At 38.5% G+C, this 18,310-nt stretch overlaps 1 protein-coding gene across 2 annotated transcripts in view; it reads right to left on the bottom strand.

The window, feature by feature from the left end:
- col2a1b (collagen, type II, alpha 1b) overlaps positions 1–18,310 on the bottom strand; it is a 48,581-nt gene that overhangs the window by 14,462 nt on the left and 15,809 nt on the right. For both annotated transcript variants that reach the window (XM_078248864.1, XM_078248865.1), the window contains 23 exons: positions 17,739–17,792; positions 17,071–17,124; positions 16,925–16,978; positions 16,613–16,657; positions 16,439–16,492; positions 16,078–16,122; positions 15,857–15,910; positions 11,744–11,842; positions 11,403–11,447; positions 10,754–10,852; positions 10,488–10,541; positions 10,128–10,235; positions 9,671–9,724; positions 7,625–7,723; positions 6,150–6,203; positions 4,905–5,003; positions 4,502–4,555; positions 3,520–3,573; positions 3,045–3,098; positions 2,742–2,795; positions 2,220–2,264; positions 2,029–2,127; positions 57–164 (listed from right to left, as the gene is read on the bottom strand). In XM_078248864.1, the coding sequence (XP_078104990.1) occupies positions 57–164; positions 2,029–2,127; positions 2,220–2,264; positions 2,742–2,795; positions 3,045–3,098; positions 3,520–3,573; positions 4,502–4,555; positions 4,905–5,003; positions 6,150–6,203; positions 7,625–7,723; positions 9,671–9,724; positions 10,128–10,235; positions 10,488–10,541; positions 10,754–10,852; positions 11,403–11,447; positions 11,744–11,842; positions 15,857–15,910; positions 16,078–16,122; positions 16,439–16,492; positions 16,613–16,657; positions 16,925–16,978; positions 17,071–17,124; positions 17,739–17,792 (1,539 nt within the window). The remainder of the gene's footprint in view (positions 1–56; positions 165–2,028; positions 2,128–2,219; positions 2,265–2,741; positions 2,796–3,044; positions 3,099–3,519; positions 3,574–4,501; positions 4,556–4,904; positions 5,004–6,149; positions 6,204–7,624; positions 7,724–9,670; positions 9,725–10,127; positions 10,236–10,487; positions 10,542–10,753; positions 10,853–11,402; positions 11,448–11,743; positions 11,843–15,856; positions 15,911–16,077; positions 16,123–16,438; positions 16,493–16,612; positions 16,658–16,924; positions 16,979–17,070; positions 17,125–17,738; positions 17,793–18,310) is intronic.

Raw genomic sequence — 18,310 nt, 5'->3', positions numbered from 1 at the left:
GCCCTAATTAAATGTATAAATATAGTCATTAACAATTTGATCCCATCATGACTTACTCTGTCTCCTTTGGGTCCAGGAATGCCAGAAGCTCCTCTCTCTCCGGGCATACCCTGCAGGCCGGGGGGTCCCTGAGCTCCACCAGTACCAGCAGGTCCAATGGCTCCCTATTATGGAGCAGAAATAAATGAAGAGGATGTAATGCAAAGACAGCAGACAGAAAAGGTGCTTCGGAATAACTGTGTGTAAGCACCTGCTACGGATGTCTGAGGGTGTCATACTGTTAAATATATATATGAGTGAAAAACATAAAAAATAATGCTGTCACAGAGTGAGAAGGCTTCTATTTATTCAACAGAAGAGACACATGGCCATCTTTGTTTAGGCATGCTCTGTTTATGATTACCAGAGGATTTAAAGAATAAAACAGCTCCATTGAATATTATTAACCTGACACAGGTTGTTCAGTTGCTGGATTAAAATAAACTTTTACCAATTTTGCTGACCAAATCTTATTAATTAAAATATAGAAAAAACAATCAACTAATTAATCGAACAATGTTCAGATCTGAAATCACACGTTGCCTTGTTTTAAGTAGAGATGTGAGGTTATCATAACAAAATCTCTATTCCACATATTAAAGGAAAAAAAAGGAGGGAAATGCAGGCTTTGATTTTTTTTTAAGTGGCTCCAGGTCCTTAGTCCAGGCTCACACATCCTCCATGTTGGCTGTGAATACATTGCAACAAATCGTACTGCATCTTTCTCAGAGTCGAGCTTCACAAACTGTCTGCTCGTCCCTCCTCCATCGCCATCCCCAACACGTCAGCTCTATAATCCTCTCTATCCGCTCCTGTCTGACCTCAAGGGAAGAAACCCTATGAACTGGGATTAAAATCTGACCAGATAACAAACCAAAAGTGAGAACTGTGAGCTCTGCCCAGAGTGCAGTTGTGTCGATTTACTGCAGTGATTGGAATTTGTTGATGGCTGCTAAGCAAGTGACTGTCTTGCTTGATTGGAAATATGCTGAGCTACCAATTGTTTAACAATGTAGAAAAGATCTTATTTCTCTTTAAAATAATCGTGTTTTATGGATTCACTAAATTTAGTATTTTAAGGCAGAGTTTTTAATCGTGCAGATTCTTATTACAGTAATAATGCAGTCTTCTTTATAACGGAGGTGAGCCACCTCGCCTGAAATAAATAATATAATGACAGGTTTATATGTGTTTATATGTGACTAGGTATATGCTGTATATAGGTATATACAGTATATACTAGGTGTATACTCTATGTTCACATGTATGCTTAATATTTGTCCTTATTAAAAAAATTACTGCATTTGTATGCCTTTATTGTGGATTTGAACAGTAGAGAGATGACAGGAAATAAGGGGCGAGAGATGTGGAGTGACATGCTGCGAAGGTCCCCAACCAGAATCGAACCAGGGGACGTTTAAATTCATGGTCGCTCTAAAAGAAAGCCACAAATTTTATAATATCCACTGGTTGTGAGCAGTTCAACATAAGAGTGATTCTTGCTTTATTTGAATAACTACTTGAGTCCTGAAAACAAAAAAATAGAGGCTAGTCTGAAAGAATAAGCAAAACTTTGTGTAGCAGAAAGATCTTTTTCCGCTTTCCACTCCTGTTAATCATCTTCAGCCTCAGACACCCCAAAATGAATGCACTTTTCTAAAACATGACGTTTACCTTTAGGAAAACTGAGCAGAGGTGCTATTTCATACAGCAAACACCATATAGACAATATAGTCATCTACTTACTAAAAATCATCATCATTTTTGGGGGAAAACACTGAATGTAGCTCAACTCATCTCAGTAAACACCTGAGGCTATTATTATTTAATCACATGCTCACATTGTGTTGCTGCTGCAGCTGCATGTGAAAAGAATGAATCAGAAAACTGGTGGTAGTAGAATATTTGCCAGTGGTGTGAGTGCACCTTAGGCAGTAACGTTTCATAATTTCCGTCTTTTCCTGGTTTAAGACCAAATGCTGGACTCACCTTGGGTCCGTCAGTTCCAGGAGTTCCAGGCAGACCTCGGGGTCCCTGCAGACCCTGAGGGCCGGCAGCTCCTCTCTCTCCGGGGAAACCACGCTCTCCCTGAACGGCAACACAGCGACAATCAGCGGCATGCCTGATAATCAGTCAGTCAAACAAACAGTAGCAACGTTAAATACAGACTGACAACTTACTCTGGGTCCAGTAGCACCAGCAGCTCCACCCTCTCCAGGAACACCCTTAAAGGAGGAAAAGATATGCACGATCAGTCATCTTTGTTTGAAAAGAGGAAATACTACTACTAGTAATACTACTACTGATAGATTTAGCTATAGTGTAAATTGGGTTACAGCAGTGCTAACTCTAAATGATAAGTGAGAGCTAGATATTTACAGAATGTATTAAGTTTAAAAACATATATTGAAGAGAACATGGACCTGCTTATAACATCTCAATGCTACACTTTTCCATTAACAGTGATGCAGAAATTATCTTCAGATGATTGTGGAAATAATAAACCTGCTCTTTTACAGCAATGCCCTGTTAACAGTTTAGTAGAAAGATATTAACACTGTCAGGGATGCAAGTGAAGGAGCTTGGATAACAGCATCCACCAAAATGACATTTAGAATATCTTCTCTTCAAGCCTATGACCCAACAATGCTGGTATTACCACTGAGTTTATGAGCTATATTTTACCAGTAGAGGGTACTGACCTGGTCTCCAGGCTTGCCTCCCTCACCAGGGGGGCCGGGAGGTCCAGGCAGACCCTGAGCATAGGAGAGAACGAAACAGATGTAAGCAAAAACAAACACTAATTCAGAAATAAACAAAAATCGTAACAAATTCATGTACAGCAATAAATCAGCACATGTCGGTTAACAGAATATTGAATATATTGAATATAGAATATTGATGTAGCGAGAAAATGTTGATTTTAGTACACTTACAGCCATAATTAGAGAAACAGCTGCATATACTTTTAAATTTCAGGTAAAGGTTTAAGCAGATAGACTTACCTGGAAACCTGAGGGACCAGGCTGTCCTTGCTCTCCTCTCTCTCCAGCAGAGCCCTGAACAGATTATTCATAATCCATAATCACGAACAATTTCTATCATAAACTACATTAGACTTTGATGTTGATGATGGTGGGAGCATTTTGCTAAATTTGCCATTTATGTATCTCTAATATCAGTACACAACACCAGAATAATTTAGGGATTTCTTTTACAAATGATGATAAACAAGCTTTCATTTGTTTAGCGGAATGAAAGACAAACTAAACGAGCTGAAAGCATTTGATTCAGTGATTTTTTACAATGTCCAGACATTTGTGTCAAGGACTTTTCTTTTTCCCCAGACAGAGCTATCGAGGAGGCAGTCTGGGAAATTGAGATACAGAAGATTCTAAGTGCAGACTGAGTAAAGGGAGGAAAGATAATATCAGCGTTGAAGCCATATGGAGTGGGAGGGGGGGAGAAAGAGATACATACGGCGGGGCCGGGGGGTCCAGCAGCACCAGTTTCTCCATCTTTTCCAGGCAGACCCTGAGGAGTGGAAGGAAGAGAGGGAGGAAGGGAAGGAGGGAGGGAGGAAGGGGGGAGATGCAGGAAGGGGGCAAACAAATAGATTTTAACAGTTAGGGCAAAGGTGATGTTATTAAGTAGGTAGACCTCTGATAGATATAACTGAGCTTTTCAACATGCTTCTCATGTGGAAGCTGAACTGCAGAAATAGTAGCCAGAGAATACAAAACAACCTACTTCAAAAAGGTTACATCCATTTACGTCCATTACGTCCATTTAATCTATGGATTAACATTATAATAATTATGAACATTAGGGGTGTTCAAATGAATCATTGCATTGATGCATCGCGATGCAGACCTGGGCGATTCTGCATCGATTCAGTGACAGACCATAATCTATCATTGCCTACTGATGTTACTTGTTGATTTTCCGCTCACTGCTTTTTTGTTTCTGCCTTTTGTCGGTTGTCTGCTGTGTTCGGACTCCGCTACATTCAGGAAGTGTCTTTTTTAAGAGCAATAAAAAGGGGAGTTCATATAAATCTGACTGCTTGAATTTGTTGATAAAAACCATGTGTAGCAATATATAATAATATTAAGGAAGTGATGCATCGTGATATCGAATTGATTCAAATTGTTGACGGGACAATCATAATCCTATTGAATCATGAGACCAGTGAAGATTCACACCCCTAATGAACATTCACAGTCTGAAAACTAGTCTTAAACTAGAGTCTATGCTATTACTTCAATTTCTCTAGTTTTTAAATAGTGTTTTCTTACTATTGTGTATTCCAAAACAGAAATGTTTTATGTTATCTACCTGATTTGATTCATGATTTATATGAGTATGTATCAACTGTCAATAAGATCTTCAGTTATATCAGCTGAATGTTTTTTTTTTGTATTTTGAAACGACAGTACATCAGAAAAGGTGAATGACTTACTCTCAGACCAGGAGCTCCACCCAGTCCTTTCTCTCCCGACTTGCCAGGCTCACCCTAATCACAACAGAAACAAAATGCGGCGGTTAGTCACAGAGCCACTGCTGATTTTCTTGGTCCTGTATCTATTTTGAGAGGAGAGAGGGTGAAGGTGATGGTGCACATCAAATGGCATCAATTTGTTCAGCAGTACTCCAGGTGTTGTTGAACGTGTGGAGTTTCTATTCTTGATTCAGGGACTTTTTTTTTTTTTTTTTTTAAATAGGACAAATAAAACACAACAAAAGGTATATTGGCCCAAAATATATTATGTTGAAACAGGTGGGCATCTGTTACTCTATAGATAACACCTTTATATTGGTTACGCATTCACAATTTATAGTTTTTATGTACATTAATTACTCACAGTTGCTCCCTTGGGTCCGGGAAATCCCATGACACCAGGCTGTCCACGGGCTCCCTGTGGGCCGGGGGGGCCTGGGCGACCGTCCTCACCAGAAGCTCCCTGGTCAAGTAAAGTCATGTTAATTTATTTAAAGAGCACATTTACTACAAATAATGGCCTACATGCTTTACAGAGAACAGTTAAACAATATAAGAAGTATACAGTATAAGCAATCAAGTGGCCATGACAACATCTGTGAAAAGTAAAAAGCTGTATAAAGATGAGTCTGATAATAAGCGGTAAGGGCCAGACATGGAAATGCAAAATCACACATGGATTTATATTGGGGAAGTGGAATGGAAAGGAGGAATTGGGTGTAGAGGTTTGGAGTTGGAGAACTGTCCAGCATGCAACATTTACTGAATTTGTAATAAATAAATAAATAAATAAATATATAAATAAATACATAAATATTTAAACAAACCACACGGGTAAACTAGGAAAGCCAGGAAACAAAGAAATAACTGATGAAATTATCCCTTAGTCATAATCAATCTGATCATAGTCAGACAGTCAACTGCTTAATATGTCAGTAAACCACAATGTTTTAAATAAAGCCAAGACAGAAACATTAAAACATGAACAAATTCAGCACTACTTTTCATATCAAAGTGTTTAAAGTTTACCAAAAACGGGGGGTGATGCAACAGATTCTTACACACATTACGAGTTGGCCTCCCCACGCCCAACCTCTTAAACCTCAACAGCAAAGCTATTACACACAGAGCACACGCCATAGCACATGACCCCAGGTACCCCCTCAACCCATTCTTCACCCTGCTTCCATCTGGTCATAGATACAGATCCCTGGCCAGAAAACGGACATGCTATGGCAGGATTTTTGTCCCCTCTGCCATAGCATCACTCAACAAAACTCACTGTTAACTGTCATGTGTGTAGGTGGTCTGTGTACAGGTCTGTGTGTATAATGTATCTGATGTCTTTGATGTTGTCATGTTGTGGTGTGTAATGTTTTCATGTACCATATTTATGTGAGGCTCTGTACAGACTAGTCACTCTAAAAAAACAAGACAGTTGAGCTTTTTTGAAACATAAATGGGGATAGGGTACGAGTCCGGTGGATAATGGGTAGATAAATCTCCTGCAATTAAATTTGATGAAGCCACTTATACACGCTGTGTGATTCTTTTTTATTGATTTACAAAGACACAACAACAGCATTACAAAACAAAAAAGTGCACTTACAGAAGGTCCAACTTTGCCTTGAGGACCAGCATCACCAGGGCGTCCAGTCAGGCCCTGTCAGGGACGGAGAATAGAAACGCAGACACATCCACATGAGTCATCAGACACCTCTAGGCAGGGACATGCTAAAGAAAGGTGGGAACATATGGTGGGAAACTAAATGTACACCTCTGATTGGCCCGGTGTGCAACAAGCAACAGTTTAACGCCTACTGATAGAAATGTAGAGCATAAAGGAGAGCATGTTTGAGGTTCCTGATGTTAATGGACTCGGTTCACAACAGGTGCAAACTTCCTCTGCAATGATTGAACACAAATATTATCAACCACTTGTGTTGCTGTAGGGGAATTAAATCACTCCTGGAAGAAGCACAAATGCTGTCCAGTTGAAACCATTCATGACTGTTTTCTTAGGCTTATCTCAGCTTTGGTTTAGAGATTTTAAATTGTTAAAGGGGAACGCCACTCAACTCTTGGGGAGTTCTACTGAATATATGAAAACAGTTGCATAAAGCCTTTTGTGGCTCCAGACGGAGCTGGCCACAGTCTGATAAATGACTCATATACCACTTGAATCAGTATCGGTTAGGTCTGAAAACTACAAATTATTATATGAGATGAGAGAAGTGTGGAGTTCGAAAGAAGTGAGTTTATCAGACCTCTGTGGCCTGCTCCTCACCTCTGCTGGAGGTTAGCAACTTGAGGCTACATTAGCCACTACTAACATAACACACCTGAATCTTCGACCGAGTTGTCGTGGTCGGGTTGCATTGTGCGTAATGTAGGCGCCCAGTTTGACAAGGAAGAAAAATGTGTTGGATAAAAAAAGACAATATCTCTGGTTCATCACTTTTTATCCTTTTTTTTTTTTAAACTGTCCATCGTGAATCCAACAATGTTATGGTGCAATGCTAAATGAGTGGAGTCCTCTTTTAACAGAGAGCCAGTGCTGCAAACTGGAACTTGAAAGATGAGAATGTATATCAGGCAGGTAGAATTTAATGTAAAAATACAGTCAGTTGCATTGTCGCAAATGTAGGGTTCAACCAGAGTTTTTTTGAACATGGGACTAAAACTCCAGATATCTTGGCCTCTGCTGATTCAATTCTGACTCTTTCTCTGGTTGTACAGGACAGCAATGGTATGGTCAGCTGAGAGTTAAAATACAGTTAGGATTGGCCCAGATCTTCAGCTAGATAATACTTATTACTAGTATTAATCATACTTGTCAAATATTACCACAGAATGGATGACACCTGACGTTGTATGTAGCCTATTGTATTGACACTGACCCTGACACTGTATAATAACCACAAAACCAACAAAGCCACAATATGTATTTAAAATGCAAAGATACATTGGAATCCATCTAAAATTCGTTTATTATTTCCGTATTTTTTAAATTTATTTTAAAGCACATTTCTGCAGCTCATCAACATCTAGATATGTGGTACTAAAAGTAAGGGAGGTGCTTACTCTGGCTCCGGGCAGACCAGACTCTCCAGGACGGCCAGGGTCACCATTGGCACCCTTGGGACCACTGGCACCAGCAGGTCCACGCTCACCAGGGGCTCCCTGTGTTAGGAGAGAGAGAGAGAGAGAGAGAGAGAGAGAGAGAGAGAGAGAGAGAGAATAAGAGAATAAAACAGGTTGGTCACTCAGTCAGTCACAAAGGAGGCGACTCTTTCAATTCTGAAACCCCAGAGGAAATAAGTTTTCCTTTTAACAGTGCGAAGGAGTTTCATTGACCTGCTGGAAATGAGAAGATTAAAGTCAGACAGATTAATTTGGGTAGAAATGAAATTGTGTGGGGAAGATAATGTTAAATGAATTGCTGGCTTTGGGGATATGGGACATATAGGTCACTAGTGCATGATGGGGTTCTGAGCTATGCTGCCATCTTGTGGCCACGTGGTGGAGTTACAGTACAAGTGTCACTGCTGCCTGTACGTGATTTTCAGATGCATTAATGAAGAAACAGGGGTGCTGATGAATTTTATTCTTTGCTCTCCACTGAAAATATGATGTATTATGCACTTCATTAACTAAGGTTTGTTAGTAAGGGGGGTTCGTAAGGGTGCTGATCTGAGTTTAGCGTGAACCTTGAAGAGGCACTCCAATTATTACGTGACTCATCGACACATAATATCAAAACTTTGTGCAGTTTTGTTTGATTTAAGATTTATTATGAGTTAATGTGGTGGAAAATTATCTTTTGGAGATCATCGGGGTCAACAGAGACAATAAAAATGCTCAGTGAAATCTTCTGCCAAAATCATGTTAAGTGCATCTTTGTTTGCCTTTATCAGAGTGCGGTCAGATACGACTAATGACTCTTGCTTTTTAACTCAGTTTTATGCCTTTAAATGCTAAATATCTATGTAAATAGATCAATTAAATTTGCAGCTATAAATCCATTGTTCTATTTCTTTAAGTGAATATGACTCTGAAAGCCTTTTTTTCTTAACCTCTTGGGGGAATTTATATATGCTGTATATACTTATAGCTTTAACTTGCATAAATCACAATTGCTATATTTCTAGGTCTTTGAGAAATTCTTGTATGAATTTGAAAAATGTCTTTTTAAATATTTTCTGCACACTATTTCGCAATGTTTTGTCAACTTGTTGTCTCACCAGGTATTTCATCAATATATTTATACATGTATAGTCCTAACATATACTAAATTGTTTTGGTCTTTTAACAACTAATACCAGATATTTGATAAAATAATATGATCTTATATAGTTTAAATTGTATTGTCACTACTGATTGTTTTTAAAGGTGCCTTAAGGTGGAAATATTCAGTTTTGGGGACATTTTGCCCAGCTTGTGTTAAATTGGTGGGTTTGTCACGTACACAGGAGAATCTGCAACTGACAAAAGAAAAGTCCCGCCCTATTCGGCAGAGGCTCACCACCCACAGAGCCTTAAAATTGTGTGAAAGTGGATTAATTTTTTGGCAAGAAGAAGAACTACAGTAATGTATACAGGCCAGTTTGAAGCCCAAAGAGTGCTGACTCCTTGCTCTCTCTAAGACGGATTTGTAAGTTGTGATGACACTACAGTCCACTACAGTAATAGAATAGTGAGAGCCTTATCTTTTCCATGGCTGGATTTAAAGTGTACTGAGTGAAATTGAATTACAGTTTATGGTGATGTGATTTTTAAGTAGTATGAGTCTGACAGTATGTGACAATTTTGTTATTTAGGTGATTGAGAAATGTTATTTTGTAACTGCAACAGTCAAAAGCAAATAGAAAACCAATAAGAATATAGGACAAAGTCATTGTCAACAGCAATTTCCAAATGCAATATGCAGGAGATGGAATATGTTAATTTTCAGTTTCACAGATTTACACCCGTGACTATTGCTGCATCAGCTGCATAAATGTCCTTATCTCTTCCTTCCTCTGCCAGGTCTGTTTCCTCTAAATGCAACCATGTGTATTTTCTCTTTCAGAGCAGATGATCTGTTTCAATAGAAATAATAAAGAGATCTCTCCAGAAACTGATACTCACCTTGGGACCAGCCAGACCGTCTTGACCAGGGAAACCACGGTTACCGGGGGCTCCCTACACAGAACACACAAAACCAGAGTCAGGGTTATAATTATAACAACAAAATCTAAGTCAATTAAACTCACTGTGGTTCTTAAACAGGTTCCCAGGTGGTGACCAACAATATTTCATCTCATTAAAATTGGATTGAAATGATCATTAAACAGTTTCCCTCTCACCAATATTATCTCCAAATGTGCAATATGCACACCCTTGCAATTAACACTGATTCAACAGTGACAAAAAAAGCCATTATGTGTGTATATTAAGAAATCTATGACATGGAAATATCTGACAACCTTTGATCTACAAATCTACACAGGAGGACACCATTTATTCTATTATTCACTGAGTGTTGCCAAGCAGCATATATTTACTTAAGCTATAAAATGTTTTCAATCAGATAGATGGTACTCACTCTCTCTCCAGGAGGTCCAAGTGGTCCAGCAGCACCAGCCTCACCCCTGGGTCCTCTCTTGCCTTCTTCTCCTTGTGGGCCATGAGCTCCCTGAACACCAGGCGGTCCCTGGATAACACAACCACAACAGACCATGTTATCACAGGAAGACAGAAAGACTGAATGTTGGGTCCGTTCAGATCATTTCATTTGAAGCATTTATAATCTGCTAATTTCAAATGTACTTGATTTTAGAAGTTTGTTACCCACACTTATTATTTGGCTAGATACTGTGTCTACAATAGATTTCAATGTTTAGATGCCATTGACTAAGTGAACAATCAGGGAATACAGGGACAAGTAAAACAAAACAAAACTCACAATTTCTCCTTTGGGTCCAGCCTCTCCTTTGAACCCTGGGATACCTGGGTCTCCCTAAACAATAGCGGATAGACAGAGAGAGAGAGAGAGAGAGAGAGAGAGAGAGAGAGAGAGAGAGAGAGAGAGAGAGAGAAGGTTGGTCATTTTTTCTGTGCCATGTTATTATTTGGAATATACTGTATATTGAGCAAATATAAATTGCAAACCCGGAATAACACACAACTCCAATGAATCTCTGGTTAGTGAATGATTCACTGAGTACATACAGATGTTCCTTTGGGCCCGAGAGGTCCAGTTGCTCCTTGAGGCCCGGGAGGCCCACGAGGTCCAGGGAAACCAGGAGCACCAGCGATACCAGGAGCACCCTACAGAGGAAGAGACATGACGTCAGTCAACTGATTGAACACTCAACCACCATAAATCACCACTGATTTTACTGTGAGCATAATAACATGTCAGTGTAACATTCATAGTGAATTCTCCTTTGCTTGGTGTAAATAAGAAGACACTGTCCCATTGTTAGTGAATTGGTAGAAATTCTGCACTATAAAAGCATCAGTGACAACTGTCAAGCTGACTGACTTGTGCAGTAACGACGAGTCTCATCTCACGTTTTCAAGATACGACAGAAAGCTCAAAGTGAGTTTGTGTTGTTTATGGAACAAATATAATTAGAACGCTTCTGATTTTGGCTGTGCGCTGATGATGTGCCGAACCAGTTGTAAGTCTGTGGAGTCTGTAGTTTGGTGATCTGAAACGTACTGCATTTTCATTTACAATGCAATATTACTTGCCTTCTGTCTTGTAAAAGCAAATGTATCAGACATGCAACTTATGCATACTAGATCAGTTCTGAAAATACACAGTAAGTGGTTGTCAGTTTGAAATACAGATAAATAAGAGTTTTAAACTTACAGCTGATCCTTTGGCTCCAGGGATACCATCAGTACCAGGGTTTCCCTGTAGAGAAAAAGACACAAAGCAAGTCAAAACACTGCAATAATCATAACTGGCCCTGATTCAGTTACTATTCTGGGAGAGATTGGTCTAATCTCCAATGTTAGAATATGTTGTCATTTAAATTAGCTCTCTCGGTGGATTAAAAAGTATCTATCACCTGGGAAAAAAGAAAATATTTGAGTTGCACTGCCTTAAAATACTGTGTATCATAAATTTTTTTTCCTGTTAAACAATGCTTTGCTATAGTAAATACACTATGTTTTTCCTTTGAAATAGGTGTTTATAGCATCACTTACAGAAGCGCCAGAAGGTCCGGGTGATCCAGGAGTGCCAGACTCTCCACGGGGTCCTTGAGCACCCTCAGGTCCACGAGCACCAGTGGGACCAGCTTCCCCCTGGTTAGCAAAAGAGAAGAAAGAAGAGATGACATTAAATATATATGTAATATGCAAAAACAAATATGTAAGTAAAGACCTTGGGACAGGATTGATCATTTTAAAATCAGAAAGTATGAAAGAGGGTACTTAACATATGTGTAACATTAGCTGCAATGGTGCAGAGTCAGAAGAGTGTAAATAGCATAAAATAGGAAAAAAGTTCCTAAGATCTAGGATCTACCTTATAACGGGACAAGACATAAATGACACAGATAATCTGAACAGACAGATGTGAATATTACAGTATTGGTATAAATCCAAAGACACCCCCATATTGTAAATATGTAAAGAGCAAAGAGCAGCCCAAGAATAACAATCTTGAACTGATAAATAAATGGAGTTTAATACTAAACCAGGAAGTGAGATATAAATTTTGCTAGGCAACAAATGAAACAGAAAGATGACAGATGATTGAAACACACAATCTACTGTGGAGAGTAACTAAGTAATTACTCAAGTACTGCACCTTAATACAATTCTGAGGTAATTGTACTTGAGTATTTAAATTGTTTTCTACATTACACTGATACTACACTAAGTTACATTTATCTGAGAGATGCAGTTACTTTGCAGATAAATATTTCCACATAAATACAAGGCATTGTTATACAGTAAATTAAGCCTATGGAAAGTATATAAATTGAGTAAAATTAGCTGTACTGCAGTTGACTAATGTTACAATATTAAAATGGTGCTTCCATGTTAATGCATCAATAATTCAATATTAAATAAACATGTAGAGCCCACTTTGGCTGTAACGTTATAGTAAGTAGGCTATGATTTTGCTTATAATACATACTTTTACTAGCCTGGGAATCCAGACCCAAATCCAAAAGATTAAGGGTCTTGCAATGAGTAATGAAAATGGTCCAACTCGAGGGGCGGCACCAAGCATGCATTTGAAAATCTCACTGCACGCCTTTGGATAACACTACGACCAATCACAACAATACACGGGGTGACGTATCCAGAGCCCCATACGCTTAGCTACCAGCGGAGCTAACTGGTAGATTAAACTGTCGTAATCTGTTTAGCTCACCTCTGGCCAGCCTATATCAGATACACCAATGTGACTGGTGCAGCTCGGCTACAAGGGCATAGCAATGAGCATCATTACTGAATCCCAGAGTGACTCGCTGAGCAAATTCAAATTGTGCTCTCGTGAGAACTCTGGATTTCCAGGGTATACTTTTACCTAAGTAAGGTTTAAACGCTGGACGTTACTTAACATAATATTTTATAACGTTACTGAGATATTTCTACTTTTCTGTACTCTACTTCCACTACTGATACTGTAGGCTAACGTTACACACCATGGATGTAACGTTACAGTATTAAGAGGTATCGTTAACGTTACACACATGTCAATGTCCACTGTTTTGCTACTTCCGTATTGTTTTTGTTTTTTTTAGCTAACGTTAGCTTAACCCTGATAAACATGTCTGCTAACTTACAACTACACCTGTGCATATAGCATTTTACTAGCAAGTTATACCCGTCCATCATAACGGTTTAATGTTAGCTAAATTGATGGGAACCAATCATCTTTCCTGCTGAGACCACTACGGGTTAACTTAATTTAAGGTGACACACCATAGATGTATTAAGAGTGACACACACATTGTCGACAAGGTAACGTCGTAGACGTCGACACTGGTGTTATCTGAAACTGAGTTTTCCTGCCTGTGTTGACAGTTTGGGGACGCTGCAACTTTTACCTCAGATGACTTGCTTTCCATAGAGATTCTACTAACATGTTACAGTAAGTCATGAGTGGATGTCTGTTGGCTCTATTTTTGCCAGAGTTTAGTGTTTCTGGCTGCAGATTATTGCTCTACTTCGGTGTGTTATCTTCTGCTGCTGGCTTCAAATTCCTGATCTTATGTGGCTGTTATCTATCTGCTGCTACCTGTGAAGTGCTATTTGGTATTAATAGTGAATTTATTCTTGGTGGTTGCTGAGCTCATTTTTCTTTTGCTTGCTTTTGTGGAGGCTGAATTGGTTTTGTGGCAAATTATGTTTCTTGTTGTGGACTTCACATCATCGTTGTCTTGCACAGAGTCCATTTATTCACATAGACTTACTCACTATATTATTATTTCAGTTTAACAGTGGCTTGACAGGAAACTTACATTACTTTTGCCACACAAACATATTCCTTACACACTTCATTCAGTCTACAATGGAGGCATATTTTTTCCAACTCTGATGTTAAGTGTTTTATGTGACATCTTGCTTTATTATTTGTCTTACACTGATTACATCTAAATTGTGCTGTTCTATTTATGCTGCTGCTGCATTCTAAGTTTATGCAATTTTATGCATTTTTATAATAAGAGACAACCTGCTACTTGAAGTGTAAGTGAATAAGTATCACCTTCTTGCCTTCTGATGAGTTTAGGTCCATCTATTCACTAAGTATTTAACTGATGATGTCAGAGCATAGACACCAAATATCAACTCTGTACCATACACTATTCACATAATAAATATGTGAGTTGGCTTACTAATAAATTGCACATTATCTGGCTTTGAGGAAAACCGGAAATTAAATTTATTATGAAATAGTAGCATATAAACTATTAATATAGTCTTTTCAATGCTGTTAAAAGTGTGCTATCCAAAGGTGCATCATGTTTTGCAGACCTTTTGGTTCTGTATAAAAATAAGTTTATAAGTTTTTTCAGCATGTTGATAAATGGATTTCCTTTGCTTTTGCTGCAGCTTTGTAGACTTTGCAGACTCAGTAGTATGACATAATAGAGTGTTTACAAAAATGGTGATGTAGTGTATTGATTTTTTCTTTTCCCAAAGCCAATATTTTACTGGCTCTGAAACTAAGGTGAAAAGTGAGACAAAAGGAGGATCATCTGCCAGTTTTATGGAAAGTTATGGAAATAATTCTTAGCATTTTAGAGGTGATAGCTTGGCCCTTATAAATAATACAATGCCGAAAATCAACTGAAGCTGGGTAAACGCTGTCTTGGTTAGATCTTTTCAGTTCAGGAGCACGGTTTATTAAGTTGAGGTTCAGATACAGTAAGTGTGTTGTTTTGTCTAGCTAGCTTTTTATTGTGTTAGTCTTGTGTCCCTTTTAACTGCAAATCCTAGCTCATAATGCTCGGAGAGGAAAAGACTCTCAGGATCCTGAAGGTACAGCACCATAACGTAAGATTAGAACATTCCTCACCATGGGACACTTCCTCGAGTCACACAAAGACACACATTCACACACCGTCTCACAGACTTCCCTGCAGACAAACGTAACGTGTTTATGGATGTAAGTTGATACGATACATAAACACAGACATAGACAGACATTTTTACATCTTCTGCCTAGCTTGCCTTGATTACTTCAAGGGAAACTTCTCTTTTGTAAAGAGATACTCCATTTGTAATTCCTAAAAGAACCTCCAAACTATCAAGGGGCTGGAAGAAAGCAAACCAGCAGCACTGGGCCCTGGAGCACACAGCTGAGACTGTCTGCCATGCAGAAGGAATAAATCAGATGCAAAGCAAAGAGGGAAAAGAAGAAAAATACAGTAAGAGGGAGTGAGAGAGGGAGAATAACACTTTGTAAAACCCCCTCCTCCCTAATTTTCCACACAGATGGAGGCCTCAAGCACTCAATGCAGAGGAGCCTTCTCCGATTTCACTTGAGCATTTCAACTTGCCCCCACAAAATCCTCTCTGAGCCGTACGCCTCTATTTTCTGAGATGTTCACTTTTTTGATATGATTCAAGGAAGACTTATTCTAATGACACAGAATTCACCAAGCCCACATTTTTTTGCACCTGCTATACTCACAACTTTGTTTTTGTAGTGAAAAAGTCCAAAGTAAATTAAATGATGCTGGTTAGTTTTAGAAAGGAAGGGACAGACACAGTTACTTACTCTTATTCACAGGATAAACTTAACAAAGGTGAGATGAAGAGGCAATAGGGCTATTATTTAGGTAACTTGTGACTTACCTTTGAACCAGGAGAGCCAGGGAAGCCTGGAGCTCCAGAGGTACCGACAGGGCCCTACAGAGAGGGAAAGACTGTTAGCTCAGCTATTTATAAGTGACACATCCAGCTAGAGACTGCTATCATACTGCATAGGGGGTTGTGTGTGAAGAAGTGGGGATTAATTTTATTTGCAGTATTTTTTTTTACTAAATCTCAAACCAAAGGGTGAAAATGATACTTACTGGGGGACCAGCAGGACCGGGCAAGCCATCATTTCCACGTGCGCCCTGAAATAAACAATTATAAGCACATGGCATCAAAACCTTTGGTCCTAAGTGTTTAATAATTACTTTTACACAAACTAGTACAGGGGAGTAAAATATTATGCCTGGCACATTGAACTTAACTCCTCTTTACTTTTTAGAATTACAGTGCAAATATTAGCAAGTATCAATTAATAAGTAAAAGGACACATTTGAATTAGAGTATACTCTAAGACTATGCTGCCTAACTCTGTAGTATACACTAAAAAAGCAAAGTAAAGCATATAATCCATCTGTTGTGAATCAGATTATAAGTTTTTGTTAAAAAGACAAAACTCACAGCAACTCCACTGGGTCCAGGACGTCCTCTCTCACCAGGCAAACCACGAGGTCCCTGTGTAGATGAGGGAAAGGAGAAAATAACCTTTAAAATCAGTTCACCATTATAACTGAGACTGGATTTGTACATCTTTTTTTTTCTTCACATGTTGTTGTCATGTCCAGAATTACACACCATAGGTCCAGGAGCGCCATTCTCTCCGGGAGCACCAGACTCACCCTAAAGAGAGGAAGACATATCTGGCTGTTAGTATGGCAAGGCAACCTTAAATAAAGACAGTCTACTGGTCATCTTGGCAACAACTACTCTTCCTGGAATCTTCCTGGAATCAATGAAAAAGAATCTCATACCAACTGTCACAAACGTTGTATTTTGCTATGCTGTATCCTTTATACTCTGTTCATCACCATCAACACACAGAGACATACAAAAACAGACCTTAATTAACTGGAAAACAGTGCTTACACGCATAGAACAAAACCCTACCTTAGACCCAACAGCTCCAGTCTCTCCCTTTGCACCATCAAGACCTGGATAACCCTGAAATAAAGAGCAAAGAGACACAGTTAGAAAAATAATAAACAACCACCTAATTTTCCTGGAAATCATTATTAGACAACCAACACACTCACTCTGTGTCCCTTGATGCCAGGCAGGCCAGGAGTTCCTGGGAATCCACGAGCTCCCTATGATACAAGAGGAGAGATGATGCAGCAGATTAATATTCAGTAGAGGGAAAGAAAATGTAGCTTAAACAAATAAAATAGTGTTGCTATCAAGATTCCCTCCACTGGGAGAGAGCCAGTGGGACAAATTACATCAGGTTAGGTTCCCCCCCCCCCCACGCATTAAACAAGTTTTAAAGCAGTTATTATATTAGGTTAGTCCAGTTTTAGCTCCAACTAATATATATGCCACATGGGATATTCAGACAAAAAAAATAAAATGCTTTGATTCTTGGCTTGAGATTATAAATGACTCTGTAACTCATAACTTGTAATTTACAGATATGATCCATCATTACTGTCAGTTATGGTGAGAGCTGCTTTATTGTTTAATACATGTAAAGTAAAAGTGCACCGGCAATTTGAGTTGATTATGTTATTCTGAGATGTCAGCATTACTATAAGTGTATGTGAAGTCCATTAGAGTATAAAAGTTCAGATAAATCAGTCCCGTAATAGGCTGGTTGTGGCCACCAGAGAGACAAACACAACTGAAACCTAACAGTATATCATCTGAGACTTCTCTTTAGCAAAATGCTCAGTAGTTTAAAAACAGACAGCCTGTGAAATCTCACCTGAGGTCCAGCAGGTCCACGGTCACCTGGTTTGCCAGATTTGCCAGCCTCACCCTAAAACAAAAACATAGGGGAAATATTACATGAAACTTGTATTAAAACTTTGAGAAATACACTGGACCTGCCAAATATCTATATTGGGAGACATAGTAACAATGAGAATACATACATTTTATTAATAATGACAGCAGCCAAAGAAAGTGTATTATTTAACTGGAAATCCAAGCACCTACCTTCATATTGCAACCCAGAAAATATTATGTACAATGTTAAAGAGCAAACAATGAAATTTGGCAGTATACGGGGCAACATTATTTTATCTCTATAAAAATAATTATTATATAAATAATTATTTATATATAATAATTATTATTAAATATATATTTTTTGTATGTGAACTGAAGCTATGATGGAATGTTGTTATTAATGACAAGTTTAGAGGATGATCAATATGTATGTGTTGTTGTGAAGGGATGTGGCAATGGAAGAATTAAATGTTTTAATGATGAATGTATTGGCACTTATACATATATATATATATATATATATATATATATATATATATAAATAAA

The sequence above is a fragment of the Sander vitreus genome, chromosome 4, assembly GCF_031162955.1.
Source record: "Sander vitreus isolate 19-12246 chromosome 4, sanVit1, whole genome shotgun sequence".
Taxonomy (NCBI): Eukaryota; Metazoa; Chordata; class Actinopteri; order Perciformes; family Percidae; genus Sander; species Sander vitreus.
The sequence above is the reverse complement of the archived record's forward strand: the minus strand, read 5'-3'. Positions and strand labels throughout refer to the sequence as shown.